A 23,960-nucleotide genomic window follows, 5' to 3' on the forward strand; every position below is an offset into this window, starting at 1 on the left:
CTCTACTTGTTGGAGCAGCTCACAAGGATCCCATCCCAGCTTTTATCTAATCAATGCATGTATTAATCATTGTGAAATCATAATTTCTTTATTATGTAAATGACGCTGGTCACATGGTCAGAGGCAGTGATGTCACCCCTGTTACACTTCCCCTCTCCTACCCCTGCTCATGTCTGTGTAATGTATAGTAAAGCATTGCTAGTGTTTGTGCTTTACAGACGGTCAGCACTAGGAAGCACATGGAGGAGCCATTACACCATTATACCTCACATCATTATACAGGCTGTCAGTCAAGCACTGGGTGGGTGTGGCTGTACCTCCCACTCATGAATAAGCTGGACAGCTTGAATATGCTAATGACTCATTGGACATTTCACAGGTCATTTGCATACAGTTTAGGACCTCATTGCTTAGGTTTACAGGCATGTAGAGGGACAATGAAGGGATAGAGGCAATGCTCTCTAATGGCAGTTTATGAAAATATATTTAGTTTAGGGGGTTAATTTGCCTGACGGTTCTCTTTAAGGTACAGTGCCTCAGTGGCGGATAATTGTAGGTGACAAGGTGAGGATTTTAACCCTTTACCAGTTGGTATTATTAGTGTGAGGGGTATATTCTGGTGTTTTTTCAGTTATTCCATTCTTGGGACCAGTAACAAGGAAAAAAAAATGTTGTCATGGGATCTGGAATTAGTCTTAGAATGGGCCATGTAATTCATTCATGTGATACCAAGGATACCAGGATGAAGAATTGTAAACCATGCCCACTTATATGCAGGTGTGTGCGCCTTCTGGTAGGATCTGCTCTTCTTTTAGCTTCTTATGCCCTTGTTTTTAACCATAAAAGGCTTTAAAAAATATGCAAATGATATGTTTTGCTGTGTATTTTTGCTTCGGCCCAAGATACCTTCCGTGTTACCTAGCTACAAAATATGGCGGGCAACAAAATGGCTTTCATTGTTACTACTGGATGGTCGATTGGGCAAGAAGAAATTATTCAGTGTAAGTCACAAGGATATTTAGACATGTAGCATAACATCTGCATGTATATGTGTCTAGGCCCTGCGAGGCCGGATTGAACTGACACTCACTTATGTATCACTATTACATTTGTTAAATTGAAGAATTTTTATAAAAATTGTAAGTTGGAAAAACATATATGCAAATGAAGTGCTCTGGGCTCCATAAAAACCTATGCAGCCTGGAGTCCCTTAGGCTCATTTACATAATTTTAACCCCTTCCCGACGCGCGCCGTACTTGTACGGCGAGCACCGGGTCCCGGTGCATGGAGAGGGCTCGCGGGCCGAGCCCTCTCCATAGCCGGTAAGTCTTTGCTGCATATTGCAGCAAAGGCTTACCGGTAACACCCGCGATCTGTGCTAGCACCGATCGCGGGTGTTTTCACCTCGATCGCTGCCGGCAGCTTCAAACAGATGGCGCCGCCATCTTGTCGTGGATCGCTGCTCCCCGATGACGTCACGGGGAGCAGCGATCCGTCGCCATGGTAACCTCGGGTGTTCCGAATACCCGAGGCTACTTCGTTTTAACCCATGCATTACAATGTGCTAATTGCACATTGTAATGCATGGGGAGTAAAATCCACATATACTGCCATACTGTAGTATGGCAGTATATGATAGGATCGATCAGACTACCTAGGGTTAGAGTACCCTGGGGAGTCTGAAAAATAGTAAAAGTAAAAATAAAAAAAAGTTTAAAAAAAAAATTATAATAAAAAAACCTAAAAATTCAAATCACCCCCCTTTCCCTAGAACTGATATAAAAATAAATAAACAGTAAAATTCATAAACACATTAGGTATCGCCGCGTCCGAAAATGCCCGATCTATCAAAATATGATAATGTTTTTTCACTACGTTTAACCACCGTAACCACCGTAGCGTCCAAGGTCGAAAATGGCATTTTTTTGCCATTTTGAAAAATATAAAAAAATTAATAAAAAGTGATCAAAAGGTCGCACAGTCCCAAAAATTATAGTAATGAAAACGCCATCAAAATTCGCAAAAAATGACACTATCCACAGCTCCGTACACCAAAGTTTGAAAAAGTTATTGGCCCCAGAAGATGGCAAAATAAAAAAAAAATGTTTTGTACAGGAGGTTTTAATTTTTTTAAATGTATGAAAACATTATAAAACCTATACAAATTTGGTATCCACGTGATCGTACCGACCCAAAGAATAAAGTAGACATGTCATTTGGGACGCAGAGTGAAAGCTGTAAAATCCAAGCCCACAAGAAAATGTCACAAATGTGGTTTTTCACTATTTTCACTGCATTTGGAATTTTTTTCCCGCTTCCCAGTACACGCCATAGAATATTAAATACCGTCACTATGAAGTGCAATTTGTTACACAGAAAATAAGCCATAACATAGCTCTTTATGTGGAAAAATAAAAAAGTTATAGATTTTTGAAGTTGGTGAGTGAAAAATGGAAGTGAAAAAACTAAAAAAGGCCAAATCGTTAAGGGGTTAAGATCCACACACCAGCATGTCTGTGTGCTTGGTTTACAATCCTTCATCCTGGTGGTAGATTTCCTTCAAATGCAGTTTTGGTCTTTTTCATCTTTATTTGTGTGTTTTAGAGGCTATAAATAGGTTTCCCAGTCTGTTTTCTGTATTATACAAACGCATTTCCATTTAATCCCCAGTGTTACTACCATTTGTAAAATTTGCTGACCTTCATTTCTAGAAAACACTGCATCTTGCATTTGACATTTGGGATCATAGGGTGAAATGAAAAGGCATGTGAGATTTTTTTTTACAGTTTTATTTCCAATTTGTGCTGTGAGCTGTCAGGAGGGCGTCCATGGTAGGACTGCAGTGACTGAGCTGTGTGTGTCTCTGACATCAAATCCTATTCGCCTTAACGCGTCTCCATTTCTTGGTCAGATGGGCTCGGAGATACCCAGCTGTGTCTGGTAATGAGGTGTCATCCTGCTCAAGGAGCCAAGATTGGGTTACATGCCTTATTAGATTTCTCTCAAACTTTCCTAATACCATTATTTTCTGTGTCTTGTGGCAGTACTTTTTTGACAAAGAAAGGTCTCTTTTGCGTCTCTGTTAGCCGCGTGGTTCCTAGTTGTATTGTGGTGTAATTGACTTGTAGTTGTACTTTTCCCAAGTCTTCGAACTTTACATTTTTTTTCACCAATGTATAAGAATATTTTCCTGGCCGTTTGTCGTCCTTATGAGCCATAGGTTTCTCTATGTGCTGTAATGTGAACTTGTGTGTGTGTTTTTATCGCTTTAGAGTGTATTTCGGCAGCGGTTTGCCTCTGCATTGCCTGTAGCAGTGTATTCTTACTTGTAGACCTTCGACTCTTGGTCATGTTCACGTTCTCTGGTCGCACCTCCCATCCTCATGATGTTCATATGCCTCCCTCCTCTCAAGCTGTCATTCCTGAATCGTGCTTGTCATAGTGCCATCTGCCAGCTGAGCGCTACAATGTCCTAGGTGGAGATGACGGCTCCCCTGTCTTTGCCCTCAGCTGGGGACTAGACATATGTGGTGCTGTCTGGCGCTGTTAATGGCTGCTCTAGAAAGAGGCCTAGATGGATGCTCGGGCTAAAAGTTTGGGAAAGTTCCTGGATAAAAGAAGAGTCTTGTAATGATGAACCGCACAATGTTTATTTAACCCCTTCAGGGCCTCTAGCAGGTGAATTATAGGCCTGACTGTTTCTAGACCCATACTTGCCTGGTGACCTCACCCGTGACCTTGAGTTGGGTCTGAGAGTTTGCTGCCTCTACTCACTGAATCATTATCAGCCATCTGCGATTTAATCACTAGTCAAAGCCCATTAGGTCAAATCATAGCTGATGCTCTAATGTTGAAGCAGTTAAACCTTTCGTAGCTTGTTGTAGACTATGTAAACACCCTGCCATGTCCTAGTGTGCCCTAATCTTCTAAGAAATTGTATGACTAATGTACAGTTGTATCAAGATAGTTGTGTAAAAAAACTCCTTAGAGGACAGTATTTTTATGAAAAATTAAGTCTACTACCTCCACTTGGTTCCATTGTCTGGCCTCCACAATCACATGCTTTTCATTAAGATGCAACCACAAATCTCTGAATACCCTTTTAATACATGGGTACGATTTTGGAAAACGAAGATCCCTTTTATCACGTATGTAAGTACAGGATGAACAAATGTAGAGTAGAGGAGGCCATTCAACAAATATTACATCCCATTATGTGTTTGAGGTTGTTGTTGTTTTTTAAATGCAAATCATATACGGTAAATTGATTTCATAAAGAAAAAGGATACAAAAGAAAAAATTTGGTTTTTTTTTTGTCAATCAACTTGTAGATTTGGCTTCAAGATCAGCATCCATAAACCTGATGGGCAGCCAATAGTACAGTAGCAAAGTAAATTTAAAAAAATTCACCCAAAGACAAAATAAATGTGAAGAAATTGACATGAAGGGGAGATTTTAAAATCTCGCTATGCAATGTTTTCATTGTGGATTTCACCATATAACACACATATAAAATTATATAGTGGAATAATGTATGATGCACTTTGAAATGAAATCAGTTTTTGCACTGCTTTTCTGCTTAGCTGTTGTTTCTGTATGATTATAGGGTAGCTGTAGGTTATCAGATTTAGAAGGTTCATGTGTCAATGCCGCATTGGACATCAAGTAATGCTAAAATGTATTGAATTCTGCTAAAATGTATTGAATCTGTTGGCAACGGTGTGAAAGAGATATCTGAAATTCATAAGGTAAAAATCGTGATAAGAAATAATTTTATGATCCTGACGCAAAGATAGAATGCTCTATCTTTTCCCCATGTACAGAAGGTGCCACACAAGTGTACCACCACCATTGCTGTCAATGGGGAAGAATTTGAGGCCACATATACATCCCCCCAAACGGCCTTGTGAATGTACCTTTAGTCACATTTTTTTACTGTAACTTTAACAGGGGATATCTCTGGTTCTGTTTTACCTGGAAACACAATCCTGATATTATATTAAAGGGAAGGCTATCAAGGTGCCACATTTCAGGAGATATGGCCATTTAATGTGTGTGTGTTCTGCACAAATAGGACATACCGTATATTTCTTGGTTACTCGCCACATTCAATCAGGATTTGGCTTTTATTTTTAAAGAGCAATATAAGCAATGAAACCTAAGCTGTGGTTGCTTTTGGGGAAAAAAAAACTATTCTTTTAGACATCATTCCTCATCAATCTACCACCATTCCCCCTTCCCCCAGTTTTCCATTGCATTTTATTCTGATCTTATGGACTCTAGATCCGGGACTTGCAGTTGCAGGTGGACTTGGGGTTATCTATGCATGTGTCACACACAGCACTCTTCCATACATGGGGACATCATACAGCTAACTTTAAAGCCTCTTTTATTTTTAATTCCTGTTGTAGAATTTCTTTTAATAAAGATTTGAACAAATCCAGCATTTTATTGGTGCTTCTGTACAGAAAGCCTCCTTTTAAACCTCTGCATATCCAGACACGGAGGATTAAGGAGGTTTAACAAGATTTGCCTAGAGTAAAAGGTTTACCCACAGTGCTTGTTTTCTGAGCAGGGAGATCTCCCCACCCCACCCACAGCGTGTGACATACTTGCTGTTTCCCTTAGCCAATGGGCAACAAGTTTTCATGTACTCTTTCCAAATACAGATTTGGCATAAGACGCTGGCAGGGGATCTGAATATTTTTTTTTTTTTTTTTTAGATTAGTAGAAACAACAACATTCTTAGGAGTCTTAAGTGTAAAATGGTTCCTTCTGAATGTTTGAACTACTTGCAGGGCCCCCTAGTCAGTCTGTGGCATTGCCATCTATCATGCCAACCAAATGACTAAATACTAGGAAACATCTGTCACACAGTGAAATCTTTTGAAGCTGCCACTCAATGGCATCCCATAAATAACATACAATGACAATAAATATTTTGTGGTCAAGCAGTGGGAATGTATTTTTTATTCCATGTTGTGAAATGCTATATATGGGTAATGTATTTAAACTGGAGCTTTCAGATGATAATAATAATTCATTTATTTATATAGTGCACACAGATTACGCAGCGCAGCACAGAACTTGCCAAATCAGTCCCAGTCCCCAATGGGGCTCACAATCTAATCAACCTACCTGTATACTTTGGAATCTGAGGACCTGGAGTAAACCCACACAAACACAGTGAAGGGCATATATTCTGCAGGCTCCGCACACAAATCCTTCTCCTTTGTCGTGTGATGTTAGCCAACACTCCTAACCACTTTTAGTGGGCCCTGAACTGCTAATTACATAAATAGATGTGATGGACTAGTGGGCATCTCATAAAGGCTTATTGGCCAAAAGGTTATTTGGGTAAAGGTTTGGAAGCCAGATGGCTTTTACAATTTTTTTTTTTTTTTAATAATTAGTATAATACAGTATCTTCTCCCCCTTTTCCAGGTTCAGCTGCAGATGCAGAGGGTGCATGTGCTTCTGTAAACTAAATCTTCTACATTCTGCCTTCAGCGAATACATTGGAGGGGGGGGGGGGCTTTAAATACCTATATCTCCTGAACCCTCGCACCTGGTGTCATATTAAACAGGGGACTCTCTCCATTAATGTCAAGTTTGTGGTTGGATGTTTCACAGAAACCGAGATCTTAGAAATGGAAAACTGTATATAAAAATCTAAAATTTGTGGATATCTCCGATTCTGTGAAGCATCTGATATCATGTAAAAGGACAGACAGTTGTGCAGACGGCCGGCTGACGTCACCGGCTATCTGTGATAAGCGGGGGGACAAAGGGGGGAATATAGAGTAGGTGGGGGTATGCATGTTTTAGTAGATGGCGGAGCCATGAGTTCCACATGAGCATCTCAGTCTCATTTTCATATTTCTATAATCTAATTTCTTCAAAATACTGATGTCCTAGAATTAAGGAAAAACGCTGCCATCCACCCCTAAAGGTAACCAGCATGCCTGTAATGACAGTCTACCGTTAGTAATCTGATGGTAGATGTCCTTTAAAGAGGACCTGTCACCTGTGAGAACGGCACTACTCAAGTAAGCAGCTCCTAGTGCTACAATAGACACAGCAGTGTTATACTGCTAGCGTTACTGAAAACCTCCGATAACGCTAGCAGACACTGCCACAATGTACGCTGGACCGCTTTGAGAGACCGCTTTGTATTCATGAGGGGGTGCGATTAGGGGCGGCGACTGCTGCATGATGCTCGGCAGTAACTACCAGCCTATGGAGTGGGCAGGGCAGTCCAGGGAAGAGGCAACGTCCAGCGTTTCTAGTGAACAGTGCAGCAGTGTCTGCCAGGTTTCCGATAACGCTATCATTGTAACGCTGCTACATCTGTTGTAGCACTAGGAGCTGATTACTTTAGTATGCAGCTCCTAGTGCCGTTTTTACAGCTGACAGGTCCTCTTTAAAGGGGAGATGCTCATGTTTAGTATGACACCTAGATGGTGTGCCAGGGTTCAGGAGATGTAGCTGTTTGAAGTTTGCCACTGTCAAGACGTTTATAAACGTCCTTTCTGCACTGGTATGTGAAAATAAGATGTATATAGCTTCATGGCAGTCGTGAGGAGGTTGAAGTGTTTTTGTTGAGTGGTGATGCTCCAAAGCTGCTGTTTCTTTTGCCTTCACATTCAAAAGCTTAGGGGAGAATCACAACTTTTGACCTATCCATATAGTCTCATCACTAGAGTTCCCACAGATATGGGAATACTCCTGTTAACATTATCATATATAGAGCGGATGACTTTGAAACCCTCTTTTTATCTATTTTTTTTAGGGTTTTTTAATGATCTTTTTCAAATTAGCATTGTAGGCAAACGGTCACAAGTGAATAGCAGATGGGGACATATATCCCCTGACCACCATGCATATGTTAAGGGCTAGAATGCACTGGTGTCAGACACCACCCAGGCCAAGACTATGAAAGGATAACGATTGTTAAATACATGTATAGGAGAACAGATAAACACATTCTCTTGGTTCTTATATTTATGTCAATAATTGTTTCCATAGATGATGATAGAGGAGGACTTGTTAGGGAGTATGACCACTTACTAGATGATCCCCCATCTTTATATATAGATTTCTATAGGTTCCATATAGACCAAGGTCGATGCATATATGTTTGACTGTAATCTTTCTGTGGATGCTAGAAACTGTAGCAAGGTTTCTCTGACATTTTGTTGCTTCATGGATGTAGAAATTGGCTGGTAGGGAAAAAATAGCTCTTTATTTAAAATGTCTGCCTGCCTTTCATCCCTAGAGATCCAGCGATTGTGCTGGTTAGAAAGCTGCTGGCTGTGACTGACGGCCATGTTCTGTGGAGAAAGGGACTTTAGCTCCTCATTTTTGTCTACTGTACTCGTGTTGTGGTCTTTTAGAGTCTTCCCTTCTACATAGGGAAGAATAACATGGATTCTGACATCTATTTTTCTTAGGCCAAACTAGGAATGTACAAAATGGCATGATACCTATCAATGTGTATTCTGAACCACACAGACTGTAGTGGTAATGTCACATGAACATTTAGCTCCAGCTGCAGCCAAAACCCGGTGTTGGCCAAACTGCGCGTCAGCAGTCACCTGCTGTCAATATGATGACCACGCTTTTGGCTTTTTGAAAACCAGCAGTGACAACTAGACCGGAGAAGAGTAGAGAGGTAGATAAACGTTTCTGTTATTTCAGATCAACCCCTGCTAATAAATGAATAATCTTTAATAGCTCCTTTACCATAGAATCCATCACCATGATTACCTGCCCCAACTAACTGCTGTGATACATAGGCCAAGCCCACACATGGAACTCATGTCTTTATTACCTTATATACTCGAGTATAAGCCTAGTTTTTCAGCACAAAAAATGTGCTGAAAAACCCAAAATCGGCTTATACTCGAGTCAAAAAAATAAATATATCTAAACTCACCTTTCCGGTGACCCCTGTATATCTTCTGTGCGATCTGTCCGGCAACGGCGGCAGGCTATATACACTGGGGCAGGGTCTGGCAGGCTATATACACTGGGGCAGGGGCTGGCTGGCTATATACACTGGGGCAGGGGCTGGCTGGCTATATACACTGGGGCAGGGGCTGGCTGGCTATATACACTGGGGCAGGGGCTGGCTGGCTATATACACTGGGGCAGAGCCTGGCTGGCTATATACTGGGAGGCTGTGACCAATGCATTTCCCACCCTCGGCTTATACTCGAGTCAATAGGTTTTCCCAGTATTTTGTGGTAAAATTAGGGGCCTCGGCTTATACTCGGGTCGGCTTATACTCGAGTATATACGGTACTTTCCAGTGACAAAAGGTACCTCTATAAATGTGTAAGTGATGCTGTTGTGGGGCATCAGCAGTGCACCTCCGGGCTCCGGCTCCACAGCAATAACAATGCATGCTGCTGCGAGCCACTTCCCTTATCCTTCCCATTCAGCTACGTCACTCCTGGCTCCAGTGGGATTTGGAGCTGGAGCCCTGAGGTGATGTAACGCGCCCCCCATAGCACTTTAGCTTCTAAAGGGAAGTTTTGACATGAAAGGAGCAGCTAGATAATAAAAACACAGGTATAGGTGGCATGTGTGGGCATAGTCCTAGATGGCATATCAGTGAGATTGTGTAGGTATCAGCTTTTAATTATTTGTCCTAATGTACTTGCAATTATTAGAGATACATGAAGCATATTTTCAAGTCATATCCTCAATTTGTGGTTAAATTAATTAAACATTTTGGGATTTTAAATTCAATGATTTGGTTGTGTTTTACTGAAATGGATTTTTGGATTTCATATGTGCACATGCTGGGAGTTGCTTCCGTTCTCTTCCCCTACAAGCAGAGATTTGGTTAAGCACCAGATGACCTCTTGGGCAGAAGAGGAAGGTTAATCACCAAAGTAAAATTGCAAAAATTAATTACAAAAGGAGCGTATGCTGATTAATCTGGAGACCTTACATCTGTTCCACAAGTCTGACACCCCTAGGGCAGGATGTTTATCCTCAGGACCAACAAATCGCATACTGTGGATTGTGTTGTCTTCCAATATGTAAATGAGGCATTTACCCATATTGGGTTTTATCCCGCGATGGAGTTTTTTATGTGGAGGGATGACTTTAGTGTTCCTTATTTTATGATTGTAAGATCTGATTGTAATGGCTCCTTTCATCTGGCACAGGATGGGGTGGCACTTGAGGACCATTGATTGTTGAGTGTGAGGTTTTTTTTTTTTTTTTTTTGGGGTCAAAATTTTTAGGTTCTATTGATTGGTTCTAATTGATTTACATGCAAGGAAATACAGTTGGATTGAAGGGAACTGGAACATTAATAGGGAGCATCTCCCAAAAGCTGTAACTCTATTTACAACTACAGATTGTCTAATACAAGCTTCTGACATGCCATAGAAGCTACACCACCTCACCAGCCCTGTCAACCCTCACAAAAAAATCTGTGGTAAATTAGTGCTAGTTGCTTGTAATTAGCATAAGTGATTGGCACTGGGGTGAGGACGTTGGAGGAGCCGCTAATTATGGTTATTATCTGTTTTTTATTTAGCGCCAACATCCTGTGCAGCTCTGTGGAAAGTGCATCACTTCACAACATCGCCTAACCCAGTAGAGCTTACAATCTAAATTTTGTCCCCTAACTGCTAGCCATTAATTAGACTTCCTCCTCTCTGTCTTGTTCTTCATCTAAAGAAGCAAAATCCAAAGTACTGTCTCCAGTTCATTATATCACATGGCCCTTTCCTTAACCTCTCTGCAGTTCATGATGAGAATCGTAATCTATTTCCTTTCTTTATGGTAAGTTTGTTGTCAAAGTATCGGTTATCAGATTTTTGATCCCTAAGGGTACAATCATTCCACTACACTGCAAACTTGATTATATGTGATCTCGACCTCGTAACCTCTATCAACAATATAAGGGATAATTGTTTGATTACTGGGGGTCTGACAACTGGGACCACCAGAAATCGCCAAGAACAAATGCAACATTGACTGTTCTTGAACTAAGAACCTCTGGAAAAAAAAATAGTGAGATAAGTGTATAAGTAGTAATACAGGATACGCCACTAAAAGTTAATTGCAGAGGCAGATTTTTTAAAAAATGTCTGAAGCAAGACAAAACCCTGGTGCGCGCCTGATACTGTTTTATTTTCGGGCTGTAGAAGGTCCATGGATGTGGTTGTGATTGCACTGCCAGGCCTCTGCATATAAATAGAGACCAGACAATGACGAGTGGTGCTTTCCGCTTTCTGGAATCGTTTAATCTATTTTATTCACTTGTGTATGTGTGTTTCTAGGTAGGTTGCACAGTTTTGGGCAAGGGTTGCATATCTCTGACATCAGTTTTCTCTGGTTCTACCACCCGTTATACACATTTTTCTTCCAATGACCAATACTGTTGCACAGATCCCTGCTCCAACATAAGTGACGTAGTATGATGTGATTTTAATTCTTCTTCTAGTTCCCTAGCAACTGGCTGTCCTTACGCTGGCTCCTATGGGTTTAACTCAGAATAGCAGTCTTATCCAGCGATGGCATGTGGGTGCTTGTATTTAGGCCTTATTACTAGATTCTGCATCAGATTTTTTCTCTATGATACTGCAAAATGTGTCATCCTTGTTTTGCAGGATGTTGCAATGTTCCCATAAACAAATATGTTGTCTCTCATGGTGCAGGGAAATGAGCTTTATAGGCTGAAGAGATTCATAAATGCCCCTGCTCCTTGGAGTCACCCTGGCTCTACAAGATCCAACACAGTCTCTTCTCTTTCAGTAGTTGTGATGTTTGGGGCATAGGTCATAAGTCAGAGGTAAACCCACAGCAAAAAATGTAATGCTGCAGGTTGGGAGATCTCAGTACAGGTCAGTTTAGTTTTTAGTAGCAGCATGTGGGGTGACATTTTGTCAAATCTCTTGCAGTATGCTGCTGATGTACAACTCAGTGGGTTAATTCTTTCACTGGTAAATCCATCTGTGAAGGACAAAAAATAAATGTGTGGTATCCCATGGATTCTTGTTCTTTAGGCCATAATAGAAATGGGGACCCCAAAACAAGTACGATATTCTGATTCGGTGCCCCCATTCTAACAAGCGAACCACAGAATGTACAATTGATTTGTATAGTGGTAACCAACAACATAAGCCTTGCACATGTGGTTTTTCAGGCCTTATAGATGCTAATATGGCATCTATGCCTTTTATCCAGGTGGCATTGGGGGGGAATCTCTATATGGTAATAATCTATGTATATTATCATTTAACCTGATCTAGTCTCTTCTATATTCTGCTGTAAGAAATACATGATATATGCTGCATGTTGTAGTATCCAGGGGACGTACTATGGAGGTCTGTAAAGGGTTACTCTGTGTCCTTGAAGTGACTGAAGGAGAATCTTGTAGCTGCAAGGTTTTCACTGACTCGTAGAAATGAAGGTTTGATTGGCACACGAGGTCCGAACCTTAAGGGATCCCTCTACAGCTCCAAGATCAATTACAAGACACTGCTGCACACACAGAACAGAACTGCCGCCTAAACAAATCTCTGTATTGGTTCTAAATATTGTAATATATTATGTCAGGAGTTGTGAGATGTACCCGTCATTGGCAAATGGTTTCATCATCCCGCTTATAAGAGTTGGCAGGGAAATGTACACATCAGCAGTTTACCTATTACTATATCATTTCAGTAGGTTTGTATGTGCGGAGGCGTTGTGCCATGGAGCTATGTGTTACTGAAACTCCTCGTTCTCTAGGCCCTGCTGCCTGCTGCTGTCTACGAGACAGAGCCTGCAGGTTGTCATGAATCACAACGGATTCTACTACAGATTTCAATTCCTAGTCGCATTTTTGGAGTTCTCATTAAAATAAGGATTGGCAATAATGAAATTGTCCAGGGTTTTCTCTTGTCAGACAGTAGTGCCAACATTGACCCGTGTTCTGTTTCATACTCATCACCACAGTACCAGACAGTCTTTGGACACAAGTGATGCTATTTTGGGGGGTGGGGGACCCCAAGCTTTCTAATTCTGGAAACAAACATTAAGGCTACGCGAACGTATGGGGGACTTGTATACGACTGACGTATATAGGTCCCCATGCACTGCAATGGGCGCAGTGCACGCTACGGGACCGGTATGGTGCTGCACACGTGCGTCATATATTACTATGGAGAGGGATGGGGTGAGTGGCGCTCATCCCCTGCTCCTCTCCCCGGCGCCAGTGTATGCGGCACACATCGTGTGAAGGTAGCCAAAAGGACATCTACTACCAGGATGAAAGATTGTAAACCAAGCACATGCCAATGACATGCTTGTGTGTGTGCCCACTCTGATATTTTTTTGCTTGTTTTTATTGGTTCTTGTTTTTATAAAAAAAAAATATGCAAATGGACCATAGTTGTTAATGGAGGCCGTCAGGAGCATTTGCATAATTTTTAAAACCTTTATATCTTAAAAATAAGGGTTTGAGAAGCTAAAAGAAGAGCAGATCCCGTCAGAGGGGGCACACACCAGTATATCAGTGCTTAGTTTACAATCCTTCATCCTGGTGGCGGATGTCATTTAAAATACATTTACATTGTATCACAGCTGTCTGCATAGCTACCGTATATTCCAGCGTATAAGACGACTTTTGAAGACAGAAAAATCTTTCGTCTTCTCTGGGGTTGTCTTATACGCCGGTAATCACGGGCTGAGCCCTCTCCATAGCCGGTAAGTCTTTGCTGCATATTGCAGCAAAGGCTTACCGGTAACACCCGCGATCGGTGCTAGCACCGATCGCGGGTGTTTTCACAGCGTTGGCTGCCGGCAAAGCTGCCGGCAGCCTCAAAAAGATAGCGGCGCATGTGCGCCGCCATCTTACCTGGGATCGCCGCTCCCCGTTACGTCATCGGGGGCGGCGATCCGGCTTCCGAAGACCCGAGGCTATTTCGTTTTAACCCCTTCATTACAATGTGCTGATAGCACATTGTAATGAATGAGGAAAATCCCCATATACTGCCATACTGTAGTATGGCAGTATATGGTAAGATCGATCAGACAACCTAGGGTTAAAGTACCCTAGGGAGTCTGCAAAATAGTATAAATAAAAATATAATAAAAAACCCTAAAATTTCAAATCGCCCCCCTTTCCCTAGAACTGACATAAATATAAATAAACAGTAAAAATCATAAACACATCAGGTATCGACGCGTCCGAAAATGCCAGATCTATCAAAATATGATAACGGTTTTTCAATGCGTTTAACCCCGTAACGGAAAATAGCGCCCAAAGTCGAAAATGGCACTTTTTTGCCATTTTGAAAAATATAAAAAAATCTATAAAAATTGATCAAAAGGTCGTACAGTCCTAAAAATGATATCATTGAAAATATTATCAAATTTCGCAAAAAATGACACCACCCACAGCTCCGTACACCAAAGTATAAAAAAGTTATTAGCGCCAGAAGTTGGCAGGAGGTTTTCATTTTTGTAAATGTATGAAAACATAAAACCTATGCAGATTTGGTATCCCCTTAATCGTACCGACCCAAAGAATAAAGTAGACATGTCATTTGGGGCGCTCAGTGAAAGACGTAATATCCAAGCCCACAAGAAAATGGCGCAAATGCTTTTTTTTCACCATTTTCATTGCATTTGGAATTTTTTGCCCGCTTCTGAGTATATGGCATGGAATATTTAATAAAATAAAAATTTAAGGTACGGTATGGTAACATTTACAGTAAAATGGACGATGGTAATGTTGTTGTATGCCTTATGTTTATGAGCGACAGTTTCCTGCTATATACCTGCATATCATAAGAATTTAAATTTAAAAAAGGACCATGTTAAATTCAAATCTGTTTTTTTTTTTTTAAAATTTTTACCGGTGTTTTGTATGCGTTGGAAAAGGGGTAGTCTTATACGGCAAATATATCTTAAACTCTATATTTTAAACAGGAAAGTAGGGGGGTCGTCTTATACGCCAGAATATACGGTATTTGTCTGCATTTCCAACTTTCACAACTATTGATATGTAACCCTGTGCTCAATGTTTGGAAATGGTAAGATAATTTGCTGAATAGTAGAATTTTACTTGGTCATGTATAAACTTTGCATTACTAACCAGTGTGCCATTCACAAAGAATTACTATGTGCCTGTCAAACAGGGCAACCATTCATCTGTCAGTGTACTGAATGTACTCTCCTGGGGCCTCTCGGCTAGAACAAGATTCTCACTTTGTTGCCAAGTATACATCCTGACAACATCCTCCTTGGGTTATACAGGATATGCCTCACCCTCTGCATACCCACTAGGGCGCCTCTGTCACGTTAGCTCTAAAGGGGGCACTTTTTATGCCAGCATGCCACTCATCCTGTGACCAGCAAACATTCCCTTTCCTTTGCCAGCTTATCTTCAGGAGGCTGATGGATTAAGTGTTTTTCCATATTTTCCTGTAGAAGTTGGTACTGTGTGCTGGTTTTGTGGTCCTTTGAATAGACTTGACGTTCTGGTGATGGCTTGAGACTAAATCCCGTAGTAGTCACAAGTCCAGTTATGTGGTGGGGGTGTCATTTTGTTATGTCCTCTTCTCCATTTTTTCCCCCGTCAAGGATACCCTGCTCATCTGTGTCCCATTTTGTCTTTTAGCTCTGCACTCGCAAGTACAGTAAATGGGAAATTCAGTATGTGGTAAGGTGATATATATATATAGCCTGGTGCCCAAGCTGCCCCGACCACAGGGCGGTTCTTAGTTCCAGATATTAGTCATAGGTCAGTCCTGTGCATCCCTGCCCTCCCTGCTTCTTCACCCATGCATATGTTGTAGTATAGCCTTCCATGTTCATAAATGTGTTTATCTTCCAAATAAAAAATAATGAAAAGCCGGTCATCAGGTGCAGCGTTCCTCCGATCTCCAGCCAACTGAGCAAATGCATAGTGACGGGCGTCTGCATGAGCAGGCTGAGCTTCAAAAAGCCCAGGCACAGCCTTTATGTTTCCATTCACGGCCTCTGTTTCAGGTTGATGATAGATTGTTGCCTTAAGGGCTAAAGCATAAAGGTTGCAATGATGAAGCGAAACCTGGCATTCTGATCTTATATTAAAGAGCGTTTCCTAATATAACCCTCTGCATCATACTCTTCTTTATATTTCTTGACATTTCTGTTCAGCCTCCTCCTAGTTATATCTATTTCTGTAAAAGCTTGTGTAAACCAATATGATGCTGGTTATTACTCAGCTTTACCAGGCTCCCATGGTGTGTGCCTCCTATGGATACTAAACCCAGTCATTTATCCCTTACAAAAATAAGGACGTTAGAGGCACTAAGAAGAAAATAGGAATCTGCACTGTCGCATTTATAATCACCAAATTTTGCACAGCAACTCTCAGTGACTCCGGGAACGTCTTAGAGGAAATTTTCACCCCCTGCTTTCCATAATACACTTATTAACCACCATATACATGAGCCATTGTCTGCTGCTGATGGAAGCTGAGTATTCCTGGTGGACTGAAAGGGTTGTCCAGGCTTTACTAAAATGTATATAAGCACATCTCTGGGAGGTATGAAAACAATAAAATTCTGTTTCTTACCACGGAGCTGCCCTTCACAGCCGTGCCCGTTTACAGAGGCCTGCACTCCCATGTGTCCACTGCACAAAACTCTCTAAACATACAGGGCCACAGCCATGATGGGCAACACCATGGAAAAATGGAAATTCCCTATAAGACTTTTTTTTGTAGCCCCCATCAATGATTTTGCTGATAACTTATCTTCTATAAGAAGCACCTGATTATCTACATGAACCTGTGAATGGAGTACTCAAGCTTAAAGGACTATTCCCATCTAGAAGCAGATTTAATTTAATTAAAGGAAATCTACCACTGTGGTTGTAAATCTAAGCTAAACATATTTATAGCTCCATCTTCTCCAGGATCCTGGCCCTGGTCTTCGTTAAGCTTGATTCGCTGGGATCACTGTAAAGAAAAGAGTTCGTAAAAACAACTACAGAGCACTGGAGGCTATGTCTGGCGCTCCGGGCTGTTAATTATTCAAGCCTGGTACGTGATAGATCACAGAGTTAGATTTTACAGCGATCCCAGCGTGTTGAGTTTAATGAAGACCAGCCCCAGGATCCTGGAAAAGATGGCTTTAGGCGAGTATGTTTAGTTAAACTTTACTACCACATAGTGGTAGATTTCCATTAATCTGCTTTATGTAGGCAGTCCCTGGGTTAAGTACAGGATAGCTTCTTTGCTCTTGTTTTTCTTTTTCTGTGGCAATTGTATTTTCAAAATTCTGTATTTTCAAAATTATCATTAGCCAAGTAGTAATGCAGTATGTAAACCAAACATACCTACTGCTTCGTGTTAAGATACTGTGGTTGGATCATATCTTTAGGCATAAAAGCATTTAGAAAATCCAGAAAAAAGTCTTTAGACAACATACAATTAGGTTAGGGCTCAGTTTTGCACTACTACTAATTATGCATGCCTCTAGCGTGCATCACATTCCGGCCACCTCCTCTTCCCAGAGCCGGCCCTCGAAGCAGCTCGGCTCCTAATAATACTGCACAGCATGCAGTAGAAGCATCCCACTCCCTCCACTCAGCTCTCGGGAGGGAAAGGACTGGGATGCTTCTACTGCAAGTTGTGGGCGTGCATTATTAGGAGCCGAGCTGCTCCGAGGGCCGGTTCTAGGAAGAGGAGGCGTGCATAACTTGTAGTCGTGCAGAGCCCCGGACCGAAGAGCCCAAACCTAATTTGAATAAACTGCAGGAATGTTTGGTTTAGGTACTGCATTACAAAGTGGTAGATTTCATTTAATGCTTCACTGCAGATACTTTAATAAATGTTTACAGTTGATCATTACAGCTTGGGGACAGAGTACTGTAACTTACCAGCATTCAGAGGTCTGTTTGTAACTAGGAGGTGGCAGGTGTCCTTAATTTGGGGACCGCCTGTGTATGCATTTCTTCAATTGGATGTTCTTAAAAAAAAAAAAAAACTACCTGTAAGAAGAAAATGTCCTATAAATGTAGCCACTTCGGGAATTATCTTCACACAGGTACAATTTTTTAATAACATCTGATTTGAGAAATGTATGTATATTGCACATGAAATAAATATGAATTTCCAATTGATAATACTGGGGAAACTTAATAAATACTAGGATTAAAAAACATTGCCCTTCTCTCTACATGGTTCTTTCCATGACTGCGATGTTAAAAAAAATCAGTTTGTAAACTTGTATGCAACTTACCTGATGTGAGTCCAATGAATCACCAATTGAGTCCTGCATAGTGAGTTATATTTGGATTGCCCTGCTGCCTCGTTCCTAAGTACACACTGCTCTGTTACTTCTTGGGGCTCTTAATGTCATGTGATCAGAGTGATGGTCCTTTAACCCAGTTACATTTGCAACATTTACCCCGTGTATGTATCTGGTCACATGAAATCATAGCATGCCATGGCCAAGCAGGACAGGCCCCCTCTGATGCCAGGTAATACAAGATCAAGATGATTGGTGGGGATATGAGGGAAACTATTTAAGTTAAATAATAAGGCTGTCCACTAGTTAAAGGAAATGTACCACTTTAATACAACCATTCTAACCCAAGCATACCTTAAGACGGGTTATGATAAGCTGATGCAGGTTCAGGGCTTGAATAGGCAAAGAAACTGGCTGTTTCGCAGAAAAATCGATGGCATAATTATGCTAATGACCCTTCGGCGCTCCTGTGTTCCTTGCACAGGGTGCTGGATAATTTGCATAATTATGCACGCCCTCCCTTTTATGTTCCCAAGAGCCGTTGACGTCACCAAGCTCTCGGGAGCTGTAGCACATGTGCACTAGACATGGCAATCGTGCAGCCAGCTGCTTTGCAGTACGACTGCTCAAGCTACCCTGGAAGCCTCGTACTCACTCAAGGTTTTGGCGAGTTGACGATACAGCTCCCCAGAGCTAGGTGACGTCACCGGCTGGAGAGAGATTGAAAGGGAGGACGGGCAGTGCTCCTTCATGCACCTTATGAGCGTGCATAATTAAGATAATATCCAAGCGCCAACAGCCTGGGCGACGAGGACAGGAGCACCGAAGGGTCATTAGCATAATATAAAATTTGTTTTTTCTTTCGGCAAAACAGCCAGTTTCTTTGCCTATTCATGCCCTGAACCTGCATCGGGTTATCATGACCATTCTAAAGGTATGTTTGGGTTAGAATGGGTGTTTTAAAGTGGTAGATTTCCTTTAAAAGAGCTCTATGGAAACCTGTCACTAGCTGTACTTGTGAAAATGGTATCATTTAAAACAACATAATAACTCAATAACACTTCTTTGAAAACAATTTAATGCTTATGTTTGAACAAGGATTGTGAATCACTTTCTTCTGTTGTGCAAAAGGGACAGATTATAGGTAGAATAGCAATTAGCAAGGCAACCCCTATAAAGGAGTGGTTCTGTAGGCGGTGAACACAGACAATTTATCTGTTCTCCTCCTTTTGGCTGTTGTTTGGTCCCTTTTGCATGTAATCATTTCTCTCATGCCTAGTGGCAATTTGAGATGGTCTCTGCAACCTACAGAAGTTGCCTTTGTAGTGCAGCTCATACAGGATGACACATCAATGCAAGAAGGTTAGATTTGTGAAGCACATACCAGGAGATGGCCAGTACACCAAGAGACATGGACGGGGTAGTAGGAGGACAGCCAACAACCCATAAGCCAGGACCACTACCTCCTCCTGTATGCAAGGAGGAACAGGAGGTTCCCAGAATGACCACCAGCAGGTCACTGATCTATATCCATGTGTCTGCTCAAACGGTCAGAAGTGGACACCAGGATGGTGTTATAAGGACCCAACATCCACAAGTCACAGTTGTGCTTACATCATAAGGCTATATACATGAGTGTGTTCTCTCCGGGGTCGAAACCCGGGGTAGCACAAACCCAGGTGGAGAAGGGTAGGGGAGGGAGTTCTCCTCACCTCTCCCCTCACCATCGAAAGTCGGGCATACAAATTACGGTACAGTTGGAAATGTGGTCAATCAAATGACTATATTTTCCATTGGAAAAATTGAAAAAAATTGTTGTGGTACGACTGGCTAGCAGCCAGAAAATACGGTATGCATGTAGCCTAATGCTGTACAGGCCTACTGGCATATCCATTTCGCCATGTGCTCTTTACAGGTAAGAGCAGGCTCACACTGAGCACTTGTGAGTCTGGAGACACTTCTGATTCTGATACATAACACATTTTAGGCCTCCTGTGGCTGTAGTGGGGCTGAAGTTCCTGCATGATGAAGGCATTGATGCTATGGCCCGTTCTCCAGATCTAAATAAATCACATCTGTCATCACCACAGACTGTCCAGGACTTGACTGATGCTTTAATCCAATTCTGGGAGGAGATCCCTCAGGAGAATATCCTCCGCCTCTTCAGGAGCATGCCCAGGCCTTTTAGGAAGGTCATGCAGGAATATTGAGGCCACATACGCTACTGACCCTCTTTTCCAATGAAGTTGCATAAGAATTTGATTTTCCCCTTTGATTTTGAGTATCATGCCAAATTCAGACCTCCCATGGGATATCAATTTCAACTTTCATTGATTATTTATATGTTTTTATTATTCTCACTACAATCCACTATGTAATGAATGAAGAATTGCAACCTCCTTTATATAGTACTTTTGTAAACGGACTAATGTGAATAGCGATGAGATACAGATTGTGCTGTCCTGAATGTGTCAGTGTATCTCCTAGGCTCCTAGTACAATCCTTACTTGTGGTTTTCATTTGATGCTTTTTTTTCTATGCATCACTCCTCCTCGCTGTGTCTTTTCCCTCCTTCCTCCCTTTCCTATTCATTTTTCACACATATCTTCAGCTGGGTTTGGGCGGCTGGGAGATGAAATAGAAATGTTTCCATGGCAATGAAGCTCATTAATGGAGCTTCTCTCGAGTCTGCACCAAGTGCTTTCTGGTGCTGAGGACAGAGAGGCCTGCTATTCAGCCCCTTGTAATGTGTGTGCTGCGAATATGTAAGACCAGTTGTAACCCACAGTTCTGAAACCAATTATTTCAAAATCATTTTATTCTACACCCAGGAGTTCCCAGAGAGACACTTTTCCAAATATGGCTTATAGCCTAGAATAAGTGTAGTCTATATGTAATTGGCAGCTGGAAGCTCTGATTCTGTTGCATTGAGATGTTAATATAGGGCAGAACGCAGCAGAGAAAAACGGATGAGGAGCACTGAGATGACACTGCCTCTAGTGGAGCATGCTGGTATTCCATGTTGTGGACCTGTGTCTCAGAGGGTGATGTAACTCTCTTAAATATTCAGCTTTCTATTATGATATATATAATAGTCTTGATCAGGCTGTCCTTTTTTTATTGCATTATTCTTGACTTGACTATTATTCATATCAATTTCACTAATGTATGGAGCAGTTCTTTGGAAATCTATTTTAATGACCTTCATCACACATATTGGGGCACATTTACTTACCTGGTCCAGTCGCGATCCTGCAGCGCGTTGTCGGACGCTGATTCAGGTCTGCCGGCATTCACTGAGATCGTGCGCCCGATATCCAGCAGGTGTCGCTGCTGCGCCGAGGTCCGCCGGAGTTCACCTTCTTCGTACCGGTGCATGTAAGTGCTGATCTTGCGACACAAATTCTTTTTTAAATTTAGTGGTTCTTCTGAATCAGTCCGATTGTCCGATGACCACTCCCCCGATTCCTGCAGCAATTCAGCGCAAATCGGAAATATTCGGGAAACCTGACGAAAGTGCGGCGTTCGGACCCTTGGTAAATGAGCCCCTTTATGTCCCCATAGCCCACCAGTTTTGGTGGGATTGATAGGCTCTCTACCCGTTGCAGATTATAGGGAGACGGTTCAGCCAAGACCAGTCATTCCCTCGAGTGCCTGCTAGCAGTCTGCTCTATTGTTGAGCCAAGTGTGCATGTGGATGCCAGAGAATTGTCAGCGAAAGCATTTGGTCAACAGTAGGGGGTCTAATACCTTTCTAAATGTGTTTATTGATCAGCATACAGTGGGTACAGAAAGTATTCAGACCCCTTTAATTTTTTTCTCTCATTAATGTAAACTATGCACCCTCTTGACAGAAAAAAACTGGATTTGGGGATCCTCTGCCATTCTTCCTCATAGATCCTCTCCAGTTCCCTCAGGTTGGATGGAAAACATTGGTAATTGGGCAGCAATTTTATCGTCTCTACAGAGATCAATTAGGTTTAGGTCAGGGCTCAGGCTGGGCCAATCAAGAATGGTCAGAGTTGTTCTGTTGTTCTTTTAGCTGTGTGCTTAGGGTCATTGTCTTCACCCCAGTCTGAGGTCCAAAGCTCGTTAACACTTAATTTCTAATCAGTCAATCACATGGTGGCATCTCAGTGCATTTAGACATGTAGACATGGTCAAGACAATCTCCTGCAGTTCAAACCGAGCATCAGTATGGGGAAGAAAGGTGATATGAGTGCCTTTGAACGTGGCATGGTTGTTGGTGCCAGAAGGGCTGGTCTGAGTATTTCAGAAACTGCTGATCTACTGGGATTTTCACGCACAACCATCTCTAGGGTTTACAGAGAATGGTCCGAAAAAGAAAAACATCCAGTGAGCGGTAGTTCTGTGGGCGGAAATGCCTTGTTGATGCCAGAGGTCAGAGGAGAATGGGCAGACTGGTTCGAGCAGATAGAAAGGTAAGTGACTCAAATCGCCACCCGTTACAACCAAGGTAGGAAGAAGAGCATCTCTGAACGCACAGTATGTCGAACTTTGAGGCAGATGGGCTACAGTAGCAGAAGACCACACCGGGTGCCACTCCTTTCAGCTAAGAACAGGAAACTGAGGCTACAATTTGCACAAGCTCATCAAAATTGGACAGTAGAAGATTGGAAAAACGTTGCCTGGTCTGATGAGTCTCGATTTCTGCTGCGACATTCGAATGGTAGGGTCAGAATTTGGCGTCAACAACATGAAAGCATGGATCCATCCTGCCTTGTATCTACGGTTCAGGCTGGTGGTGGTGGTGTCATGGTGTGGGGAATATTTTCTTGGCACTCTTTGGGCCCCTTGGTACCAATTGAGCATCGTTGCAACGCCACAGCCTACCTGAGAATTGTTGCTGACCATGTCCATTCCTTTATGAGCACAATGTACCCAACATCTGATGGCTACTTTCAGCAGGATAATGCGCCATGTCATAAAGCTGGAATCATATTAGACTGGTTTCTTGAACATGACAATGAGTTCACTGTACTCAAATGGCCTCCACAGTCACCAGATCTCAATCCAATAGCGCATCTTTGGGATGTGGTGGAACGGGAGATTCGCATCATGGATGTGCAGCCGACAAATCTGCGGCAACTGTGTGATGCCATCATGTCAATATGGACCAAAATCTCTGAGGAATGCTTTCAGCACCTTGTTGTATCTATGCCACGAAGAATTGAGGCAGTTCTGAAGGCAAAAGGGGGTCCAACCCGTTACTAGAATGGTGTACCTAATAAAGTGGCCGGTGAGTGTAGCATAGCATGTTTCACTGTTGGGATTGTATTTGTCAGTGGATGAGGTTTTCTCCACACATACCGCTTAGAATAAACACCAAACAGTTCAATCTTTGTCTCATTAGACCAGAGAATCTTATTTCTCCTAGTCAGAGAGTCCTTCATATGTGTTTTTTTTTTTTTTTTTTTTGCTTTCATATGTCTTGCACTAAGGAGAGGCATCCGTGGTCACACTCTGCCATAAAGCCCCAACTGGTGGAGGCTGCAGTAGTAGTTGACTTTGTGGAACTTTCTCCCTTCTGCATGTTTGGAGCTCAGCCACAGTGATCTTGGGTTTGTTCTTTACCTCTCTCACCAAGGAAGAATTTCAGTCGTCCCAAACGTCCTCCGTTTAAGGATTATGAAAGGCACTGTGCTCCTAGGAACCTTGAGTGCTTGTATTGTTTGTGAAAGCAG

General features: G+C 42.0%; 1 protein-coding gene across 4 annotated transcripts in view; it reads left to right on the forward strand.

Moving 5' to 3' along the window:
• GNAO1 (G protein subunit alpha o1) overlaps positions 1-23,960 on the forward strand; it is a 142,884-nt gene that overhangs the window by 72,235 nt on the left and 46,689 nt on the right. For 2 of the 4 annotated variants that reach the window (XM_072117607.1, XM_072117606.1), the window contains exon 4: positions 15,636-15,677. The exons of the other annotated variants lie outside the window; for them this stretch is intronic. In XM_072117607.1, the coding sequence (XP_071973708.1) occupies positions 15,636-15,677 (42 nt within the window). The remainder of the gene's footprint in view (positions 1-15,635; positions 15,678-23,960) is intronic. 4 annotated transcript variants of the gene reach the window in all.

This window comes from Engystomops pustulosus, chromosome 7 (assembly GCF_040894005.1).
Source record: "Engystomops pustulosus chromosome 7, aEngPut4.maternal, whole genome shotgun sequence".
Lineage (NCBI taxonomy): Eukaryota > Metazoa > Chordata > Amphibia > Anura > Leptodactylidae > Engystomops > Engystomops pustulosus.